Source organism: Nycticebus coucang, chromosome 20 (assembly GCF_027406575.1).
Source record: "Nycticebus coucang isolate mNycCou1 chromosome 20, mNycCou1.pri, whole genome shotgun sequence".
Classification (NCBI taxonomy): Eukaryota; Metazoa; Chordata; class Mammalia; order Primates; family Lorisidae; genus Nycticebus; species Nycticebus coucang.
In genome coordinates this window covers 45,719,092-45,730,169 of record NC_069799.1, presented here as the reverse complement: position 1 = coordinate 45,730,169, position 11,078 = coordinate 45,719,092, and the positions used below count along the sequence as shown (strand labels likewise).

The window sequence follows — 11,078 nt, the reverse complement described above, 5'->3', positions numbered from 1 at the left end:
TTTTGTGTTCAAAACTCCTTTTGTAGAGGACAAAACAATAGCGGAATTGAGGGGCGGGGGCGTCTGACTTCGCTTTATTCCAGCTTCCTCTTCTGTAAAATGATAATAAACATTGACAAACTTGTTAAACTCTGTAAAATGGGAATATCGCTACTTAACCTCACAAGTAAATAGTACTGTCAGTTTCGAATGAGACATAGAAAAACTTAAATTCAGGCCAAGTTAAATTCTTTGCGTAAAGTTTAGGTAATTTTTGCGTGTGTCTCCTGATTCACAATTCAGTGCTCCTTCCTCCTTGCTCTCTGGCTCTATTTTCTGTACGCTGTTTCAAAGAGTAGGAGCCAAACCGGGATCGTCATTTACAGAACTGTGGGGGAGTGGAAGCAAAGAATGTTTGAAAGTTCAAGCGTCTTGACTCTGAGTTCAACTTCACGTCCTCGTCTATAAAACAAACGTTTTTCGCTTAGTTTGACCCTCGAGGGTACCCGGTCCTTCTGCCTTAAGGCGCATGCGCAGACGCGCGTTGCCCTTTCCGTTGCACGCTTCTGCCGCTTTGACAATGGCGGTTCGCGGAGCCGGTTTGTTCACCCGTTTGATATTGTGTGCCCATAGAAGAAGTCGAGTCCAGCGCCCCGTCCTCAGGCTTCTCAGTTGTCCAGGAACTGTGACCGAAGGCCTCAGGAGAGACGAGCCGCCTTCGGGGAGCGCAGAGACAGGTGATGGCGCCGTGGCCTCGGTTTACTCTGTTGCCCCGTCCCACAGCGGGCCAGGGAAGGGGGAAGAGACAGGGATCGCGGGCGAACGCGTGGCCTGTGGAAACTGCCCCGGAACCTTTGGCGAGAGGGTGAGGCTGTGTCCCGTCCTACTTTGATCTCACTAGGGGCACTTGGGGTCGCCGCCTTTGCTGATGTAAAAGTGGGGTGCTTGTGACGTTTTGTTCCGGGCGACTCCTGTTAAACATTTCTGTGAAGTTCAAGTGAAGGACGCAGTTTGCTAGTATCTTACAATTTGGCGAAGTAGTGTTCCCCGTAATAATAGTAATGCCACACCTGAGTCAGTTGCTTTATTTTTACATTTATTTCTAGTTTTGATATATTAAGTTGTTGCTAGAGACCGAGTATAGTGTGATGAATAACCAGGATTCCTAGTTCCTAGACGTAGGGTTTTACCTATGAAAATTATTGCCCTTTACTTTATTCTTTTGGCCATTTTGAGCAAAATCAATCTGGTAACAGATTTGCATCCACTGGAACAGGGTGTCCTATCGCGGATGTTCTAAATTTCTGTGCTGCTTTGTGTATTAAGTTCACTAGTACTGGCCCCCGCCCCCCTTAAGCGTGTGTATGGCATTTACAGTTCTTAAAACAATCTTGAAATAGTGTATCACTGTTTCCATTATACTGATACCGGAAAGGTTCAAAGAGCTAAATAACTTAGGCAGCGACACTTAGCTTAATTAATTTAGACCTTGAGTCAAGTAAACATTTTACTATCAAGTAAAATGTTTTGATTTCTACCGTTCCTTGGAGCTTTAGTTTTAAGAAATGAAGTTATTTATGGGAACAGTTCCCCATAAACACGTTGAAGAAAACAAATATTTTTCCTTAATTGCTGTCTTCATTAGACTGTATTGAAAGAGTCGTATTGACAGGGAGTGAGAAGTATTACTTTATGTGACATTTCATTGAAATAATGATTGGATTGTATTTAGTAGAGGATGCTGCTGTTGAAAATTGCCAACTAACTGAAAATTTGAGTCAGGATTCTTTCAAGCTATTGTAGTGTAACAATTGGATAGTGGTTTAAGTTTCAGATTATTTTCATGTGCTTTTTTTTTTTTCTTCATATGGTCTTTGAGACCTAAAACAACCCTGTGTAGTAGGTATGGAAGGAACTACTACGGTTTGCACATGAAGAAACAGACTAGTCTAAGTTGAATAGTTCAAATTTACACAGCTATTCAGTAAGAATTAAACATCCTGATGAATGATTCCCAGGTTATACTCCTTACCACAACTTTGTTTTTCTTCTTTAAGGAAATGTTTCATTTTATATCATTAGGATACTATAACTGACTATGCACTGGTTCTTGTGAGGCATAACAAGTAACAAAGTTGTCATTTGAATTTCTGTACTGTTTTGTTTGTTGGTTGGTTTTTTTAGAGACAGAGTCTCACTTTTATCACCCTTGGTAGAGTACAATGACATCACAGCTCACAGCAACCTCCAACTCCTGGGTTTAGGCGATTCTCTTGCCTCAGCCTCCCAAGTAGCCGGGACTACAGGCGCCTGCCACAACGCCCGGCTATTTTTTTTTTTGTTGTTGTTGTTGTTTGGCCGGGGCTGGGTTTGAACCCACCACCATCGATATATGGGGCCCGCGCCCTGCTCACTCTTTACTGTTTTTAAAAAGAGAAGACGGTAGCTACCCCTTCTACTCATTTAAAAAGGTATAATTTTATAATTGGAAGGGACTTGAGAAATAAATCAGTTTTTCACCGTATGAGAACTCATTGCCAAAACATTCCTAGCACAGGTAGACCCCGAGTTACAAACACCTGACTGATGATCACCTCACACTTACGAACAGAGGCTATTACAGGTAATAAGTAAATGTACCTGTTCCAATTTATATGCAAATTCAACTTAAGAACAAATCTGCAGAAACTGAATTGTTTGAAACCCAGGGACTGCCTGTAACATTTTCTTTTAACAAGGAGCACACTTTCATAAATCAACTAATTCAATTTTTGGTAAGTCTTACGGTTGAAAAATGTTTATAATGAGCTAAAACCTAATTTCCCATTTCTATATCAGTCTTAGTTTTGACATAGCTTTCATGTAGGTAGTGGAAAGAGCTGCAGTAAAAAGAGAGTAAGAGTGTATGTATATAGTATATTATTCAGGATTCTTTTAGAGGCAGACAACAGAAACTTACTCAAAATGGCTTACGTAGGTAAGGGATATATACCAGTCCATGTGACCAGACTCCAGAACGAGACATACATAGCTGTTTTAAGATTGATGGACTGACCTGGTTAGTGTGAGGTATTATTGTTTTCCTTAGTTATTGCTTAATGGTTTTATAATCTCAGATTCTATGTGTGGGATGTTAATGGTGGAAATGATGGTCACCAGCAGGTCCACATTCGCTTGCTTATAGGTTTCTCCAAAGGAAAGAATAAAATAATCTTTTTATCTGAATTTGAAAAATTCCAAGAAAGAGTTTCTGGTTGATCATATGCCCACCCTTTGGACCAAGAGGAGGCATCCCAGATAGTCTGATAATCCTGGCGTATCTAATCCTGGCGCATCTAAATGTAACAGCTCCACCACACCTACACAGAGTGATTTTTTTTTTTTTTTTACAATCAGGAGTGTGTTGTTAGCAGAACAAGGGTACCAGGCAGCCAAAGAACAGCTTTCTACAGGAAGCTTCCTGGCTTATTAGAGGTTTGACTTGCAGTTTTCTCACCTGTCAATGATTTCTGCCCTGTTTATCATAAAAGGTTATTTTGAGATTCAAAAGAAAGAATATATTTGGCAATACCTAGAAAACTATAAAGTGCTGCTCAAAGAGAAGGTGCTATCTTGCATTTGAAGACAGTGCTCAGCTCTCGGGTTCCAATTAGTTTTTTCCAGGCTGTAAATCTCCACTATATCTGTAGTAATTCTTTATTAGAGTTTCTAGATTTTTTGTTACTGCTGTCTGGATGCTCATTAATATCCTTCCCATATGTGGCCTGACCAGTAAATTGCAAAGAAGTCCTATTATCCTTTGAATTTAGATTTTTAAAAACATTTAATAAATCCTGAAATTTTGTATACAGTAGGACTTCCATAGTTGACCACCTCCCAACATTGACCACTTCCTAAGTTGACCTAATTTTCACAGACTATACATGTACCACTTACATATTGTTCCTTATGTTGGCCTAGTTCCTTATGTTGACCACTTCTGTATGTTGATCAGCTTGTTACAGTCCCTTAGGTGGTCAACTTATGGAGGTTCTACTGTATATGTGTTTTAGTCTCTCTGTTCTTACCTCAGAAGTTAATTCATTCCTTTGATACTTTTCAAGTTTCATCAAATCAAACTTCTGGCCCTTTTTTTATAGAATTGCACTGGTTCAGTCTCTCCCCCCCAATATGTGCATGTGATTTTATTTTTTTTTTAATTCTAAATGCAGGGCAGTATTCAGTCATTTCTTTTGTTTGTTTATGCTTGAAACGTTATATTATTAAGAACATTGCAAATTTTAGCTTCTTACAAAATATTAGCCCTTTTTTGTTCTTCTCTTCAACTTTGTGGTGTCTGTAGGTTTGATAATCCTTTAGTGAGGCAGTAAACTTTTAAAGCACCTCAACTTTTTGTCCCTTTCTTTGTTACCTATTGTTATTCAAGGCTTTATTTATTTATTTATTGATTGATTGATTTTGAGACATAGTCTCACTATGTTACCCTCAGTAAAGTGCTGTGGTGTCACAGCTCACAGCAACCTTACACTCTTGGGCTTAAGTGATTCTCTTGCCTCAGCCTCCTGAGTAGCTGGGACTACAGGCGCCCACCACAACACCTGGCTATTTTTTGTTGTTGTTGTTGTTGCAGTTATCATTGTTGTTTAGCAGGCCTGGGCTGGGTTCGAACTTGCCAGCCCTTGTGTATGTGGCCAGCGTCCTAACCCCTAAGCTATGTCTGCAAAGCCTTACTCAAAGCTTTAGATTGTACTTTTCCCATTTTCTCAAGTGTGTTGCTCCATCTTTGATCAAACATCTCTAACTCTGTCTCAAAATTCAGTCCTCACTCTTCCCCATCAGGTCACCTGCAGGGATAGGCTTGTGTAAATATGCAAAGGCATTGACAGATGACATTGCAGTATTGTTTATAATAGTGAAAAATAGTAAACCACCTAAATATTCACCAGTAAAGGATTGGCTAAACTAGGATAAATATACAGGTGTATACAAGAATAATTACACAATTATTAAAAGAAATAAGGTAAATATGTATCTACTCATATGATAAGATGTTCACATTGTATTAAATTTTTTGAAGCATATTAAAAATATATAGTATGATTTCAGTAATTTCAGTTGTCTAAGAGATGTTTGTGGGTAAAAATGTGTATATTTACATATGTCTTGAAAATGTCTGGAATGATAAGTACAAAACCTAATAGCTATTACTTTATAAATTTTATATGGTTCCATCTTTTATGAAAAGCAGTTGGATATCAGTGTAGTTTCAGAGTGAAAATCAAAGACAAGAATATATAAGTGCTAATTAAATTGAACAAGTGGTGAGGTGATCTAGGCAGAGCCTATGGCATAAAAATAGAAGGAAGTAGGGCTGGGCTCGGTGGCTCATGCCTGTAATCCTAGCGCTCTGGGAGGCCAAGGTGGGTGAATTGCTTGAGCTCAGGATTTTGAGACCAACCTGAGCAAGAGCAACACCCTGTCTCTAAAACTAGCCAGGTGTTATGGTGGGCACCTATAGTCCCAGCTACATGGGGAGGCTAAGACAAGAGGATCACTTGAGCCCAAGAGTTGCTGTGATAGCACTCTACCAAGGGTGACAAAGTGAAGAGACTGTCTCAAAAAAAAAAAAAAAAGGAAATAGGGGCTGGTTGGATAAAGGACAGTCTGTGGACCGAGATGAAATTGAATAGGAATACTTGTCTTCAATATTAAAAAGATAGTAAGTAAAAATAAAACTATGAATTACACTCTTTCATAGATATTAAAGTAAGGTAATACACAGGTGGAAGAGATTCTACCATGGAAAGTCAGAAGTCTCACAGACCTGAGCAAGATTTGGAGTATGAATGGGTGTTTGCCAGACAGAAAATGAGACGGTGGGCACTCCAACCCAAGGGGAGAAGAGTTTATGGTCTGTGATCGCACTGTGTGTGCAGAGGACCACTTGTAAAAGTGTGATAGGCAGAAATGGCAGAAATTGACATGGAAGGGGGACATGGTGCCAATAACTTTACATCCATGCTGTGGAGTTTAGACTTCATCTTAAAGTCAGTGGAGAAGCTTTAAAGGATTTTGAGTAGAGAGGTCAAAAAATAAGGCTTTCTTTTAAAAAAAATTTGTAAGACAGGATATAGGTGGTAATTACAAATGGGCTGTAGTGCAGTGGTGTCATCATGGCTCACTGCAGCTGCAAGCTCATGAGCTAAAGTGAGCCTCTTGAGTAGCTGGGGCTACAGGTGCACACCAGTACTCCAGGGTAATTTTCCTATTTTTTTTTTGTAGCATTGGGATTTAACTCTTGTGGTCTTGAACTCTTGGCCTCAAGCAGTCCTCCCACCTTAGGATTAAAGGTATGAACCACTGCGCCTGTCTTAAAGATGACTTTGGCAGCGATGTGGTGATGGTTTGAGAAGGACAAAACTAGAGTGAATGAGACTAGTTTAGGAGTCTGGTTATTCTAACACAGGCCTGGAATAAGAGAGATGTTAAAGAGTTGGCATTGAGGATGGAGGTGAGGGCACATGTTTAAGGAAATGCATTTTCAGCATCTAGTGCAACAAGTGTAGGAAAGATGTCAGTATGTGTTTGATTGCTTGTTAAAAATTTTGAGCACATCGGCCGGGCGTGGTGGCTCACGCCTGTAGTCCCAGCGCTGTGGGAGGCCGAGGCGGGTGGATTGCCTGAGCTCAGAGGTTCAAAACCCATATGAGCAGCAGTCAGCCAGAGTAAGACCCCGTCTCTACCAACAACATCAAAAACAGCCAGCACCACAGGAGAAAGAAGAAAATCAACAAAAAAGGAGTACTTCAAACAAACATGAACAAGCACAGTGAAATTAAAAATAAAAAAAAAAAAAATTTTTTTGAGCACATCACGGCCAGGAGTTTTTTATGTCATTATAGACTTGCCTGTAGGCCAGTGGTTCTCAACCTGTGGGTCGCGACCCCTTTGTAACAATGAAAATACATCCTGCATATCAGATATTTACATTACGATTCATAACAGTAGGAAAATTACAGTTATGAAGTAGCAATGAAAATAATTTTATGGTTGGGGGTAACCACAATGTGAGGAACTGTATTAAAGGGTTGCAGCATTAGGAGGCATTAGGAAGGTTGAGCACTACTGCTCTAGGCTGATACTAGTGAACACAGTCTAAGGGTCAGCAAGCTTCTACTGTCATAATCCATTTTTCTCTGTCCTGTCCATGAAGTGGTCTTGGAGTTTGAAATTAAGATGTGTGTTTAAGAGTATGTCCTTGATCTGTCAGTTCTATATATAGCCTTTTGGGATAGAATGAGGCTAAAAATTTCTGCTGATTGCCGTACATCGTTTACATTTTCTGTTTTATTCAGTCTCTGCCATTTTGTTGGGGCTATTGATTATCAGACATGGTGGTTTGTAAACTCCAGAGTCTACCATTCCAAACTTTGAAAAGAAGTACTTTAAGCTGCCTTACTGGAAATTAAATATCATGGGATAAAAATGAGTGATTAATATTTATTGTTTGGCTTTAATGTGCTCTTAGAACTTGAGTGATGTTTTTATTATATTTAATTTGTTGATCTTCCCCTTGTAGCAGTGGGTTATTAATATTTAATTCTTGACTATCACAACTCTTCATTCCATGTGATTATGAAATTCCTAGCCGCTCTCTTTCCTTAGCAAAATCATCATGAGCTCTTCATGGACAGCAGCAGTATTTAAATTCTTCCATTTTCCTGTGATATGGAGAACATGATAGTGGTAATTTGGTATTAAATGCTTGAGCCAGATAATACCCTTGACCCAAAAAACTTCTTAATAACTTACTTTACATTGAACTTCTAAACTTACTATTTTATTACATGCAGGCTTGTAATAATTAGGCTTTGGAATGTTAAGTTTGCACAAGTTTAGTGTGTGTGTATTTGTGGAAGTGTTAGTGATTTCACTTTCCTGGTTTGGCTTTTAAAATTTTGTAGAACTCTTGTTTTCAGCCCTGTGCTTCAAATGTAGTAAATCAAAACAGAGAAAGTGGGCAGTTTTAATAAGTTACAGGAGAGTAGTCAAATGAACATTGAAAATACCATAGTCCCCTTTTTTTCACAGTTTCACTTAGCCATGGTCAACTGTGGTCTGAAAATAGGTGAGTACAGTGTAAGGTATTTGGAGAGACAGAGAGACCACATTCACATCGCTTTTATTGTAATAATGTGTGGTATTGTTATAATTGTTCTATTTCATTTGTTATTGTTATTAATCTCGTACTGTGCCTAATTTATAAATTTAGGTAAAGTATATCATATGTACAGAAAAAAACTTAATCTGTGTAGAGTTTGGCATTGCCTGCAGTTTTACTCATGCTCTGGGGGTCATTGCTGGTATTCCCCGTCAATGTGTGAGGACTGGAGAAGAGAAAATAGGAGATTCGGGTGAAGTTTGTTTTTAGTCAACTAAATGGCATATTAAATGTATCATGAAATCTTGGTGTGTGTGGTAGAAATGTTTTTGTCTCATTTATAGGCTCTGAAGAAAAGACTCCCCAAAAGAAATTCTTCGAGGTGCAAAAAGAGAGACACGCCCAGGCACAGCGGACTGTTTTAATACATTGTCCAAATAAAATCAGTGAAAAAAAGTTTCTTAAGTATTTATCTCAATATGGATCTATTAATAATCATTTCTTCTATGAAAGCTTTGTAAGTATTTGAAAAATAATCTAAGTTAATGTTCAGACTTTTCAAAGATAGAGGTCTTTCTTGTTTTTTGCCATGTCTTTGATAATGTGGTGAAATTAGATTCTCTTCATATCCTCCACCTTTCCTATTTAAATTTCTTTAATGAGTTTTTAATATGAGACTAGAAATCCTGATAGCAGTATTTTAGAATTATAAGTGGTTTATGACAGATTTCATTATGTGAATACTTCAGTACCATTATTGGGGAATAAAGGCCTATGGGAGGAGATCTTTGTTTTGCCTTTCAGTTTTCTATTTTAGCATTTTTACCAGCTTTTCTTGACTAGAAATGACTTTATAGTGTTCCTTTTCTTGATCTGTTTATAATGAGAAAAACCAATGCTTGTGTTAGAATTGTATCATTTGTAAATTTTTAAAAAGTTGTTTTGTAGCATTATGATAATTGCTTTAAAATATGACTAAAATAATATGTTAAATGTATCGTGAAATGTATTGTTTTTTCTTATGTTTTTGGTGTAGGGTCTCTATGCTGTGGTAGAATTTTGCCAGAAGGAAAGTGTAAGTTTCCTGCAGAATGGAACTCATACGCCAAGCTTGGGCATGGAAGCTGCAATTCCGTTCAGATCACGTTTCTTCAATTTAAAGTTGAAGAATCCATCACATCAGGCTTCTGAACCAGCATCCGTACAGTCTAGTAATCAGTTACCTCCTTCAAGCCAGAAGCTTTTTGAGTTACTATGTTGTGCAAAAAGTGTAAGCTTTTAAGTATACTTCCACTTTTAAAAATATATATGATATTGTTTCATATAGTTTAAAGGTTCTATAAAATATTCAAGCTACATTATTGTTCAGTGCATATAGATCTTCAGTTCTACAAGGTAATAAGAGTCAGGAGATGGATGTGGTGATGGATGTATAACATTATAAAGGAAAGTTTACTATTTCTGGCTTTCTAGGAATTTCATCAGATTTACCACATCACATAGATGTCAAGTTTTGGCATTTGTGATAATCTTGATAACTGGCACGTGGGAGAATCATAGAGTTTTTCTGTTTTTGTCTTATTTTTACAATTTCAAAATATTAAGGGGGTATAGGTGTTTTTATTACATGGATAGTTTTTATAATGCTTACGTCAAGGCTGTTACTGTGCTGACCACCTAAATGGTGTTCATTGTACCTGATGAATAGGTTTTTGCCCTCGCTCCCCTACCCTCTTCTTCTTCTTCTTTTTTTTTTTTTAAGACAGAGTCTCACTATGTTGCCCTCAGAGTGCAGTGGCATCGCAGCTCACAGCAACCTCAAACTCTTGGGTTTAAGCAATTCTCTTGCCTCAGTCTCCCAAGTAGCTGGGACTACAGCCCACCACAATGCCTCGCTGTTTTTTGGTTGCAGTTGTCGTTTAGCAGGCCTGGGCCAAGTTCGAACCCACCTGCCTCAGTGTATGTGGCTGGTGCCCTAACCACTGAGCTACAGGTGCCAAGCCCCTACCCTCTTCTTGATTCTCAATGACCTTTTTATCTCTCTGCGTCCATGTATGCTCATTAATTAGTTCCCAGTGTTAGAGAGTACATGTGGTGTTTGTGTTATTCATTGACTTAGGATAGTGATCTCCAATTCCATCCAAATAGCTGCAAGAGACATTAATTTAGTCCTTTTTATGGAATATTCCGTGGTATATGTGAGTGTATGCAGACTTCATGCCCCACATTTTGTTTAGCCACTTACAAATTGATGGGCACTTGGGTTGATTCCACATCTTTGTGACTGTGAATTGTGCTGCAGTAAACATTGGAGTGCAGATGTCTTTTGGATAAGATGACTTCTTTTCCTCTGAGAAGATGCCCTATAATTATCGCCATAGATTTCCTCATGTAAAGCCATTCTTGCATTCACAATATAAACCTTACTTTAGGCATGGTGTGTTTTTAAAAAAACATTGGTACATTTGTTTTGCTATTTTGTTTACAGTTTTACCATCTTATTAGTAGGATTGCTTTAAAAAAATTCAGTTCAAACTACAGAACTTACCAAGTGAAATGTGAAAGTAATCCTTCTATACTCCTCAGACCCTCCACCCCCACCTCATTCATCTTCCCCAGAGGGGACCATATTCTGTTTCCAAAGTTTCAAAAGTTTTTGGCCTTTTTGGACAATTGAGATTTTCCTTCTTTTTTCATGGTATTGTATAAATTTTAAAATACCTTATTTCTGGTTTTCTCTTTTCTCTGTCCTAATATTGTTTGTATTGTCTTGCTGTTTCTTCCTCAGATTTGTCAAACATTTACATAATCCTTTCAGACAATCAACTCATGGTTTTATTTATTAGAATGTTATTTTTGGGTGGTGTCTGTGGCTCAGTGGATAGGGCGCTGGTGGATAGGGCGCTGGCCCCATATACCGAGGGTGGCAGGTTCAAAC

General features: G+C 38.4%; 1 protein-coding gene across 2 annotated transcripts in view; it reads left to right on the top strand.

Moving 5' to 3' along the window:
* Positions 1-546: 546 nt before the first annotated feature.
* Positions 547-11,078, top strand: part of MTPAP (mitochondrial poly(A) polymerase) — a 29,506-nt gene continuing 18,974 nt past the window's right edge. The window contains exons 1-3 of one of the 2 annotated variants that reach the window (XM_053573189.1): positions 547-716; positions 8,485-8,657; positions 9,177-9,410. In XM_053573189.1, the coding sequence (XP_053429164.1) occupies positions 560-716; positions 8,485-8,657; positions 9,177-9,410 (564 nt within the window). In that variant the 5' untranslated portion in view covers positions 547-559. The other variant, XM_053573190.1, reaches the window with a different exon arrangement.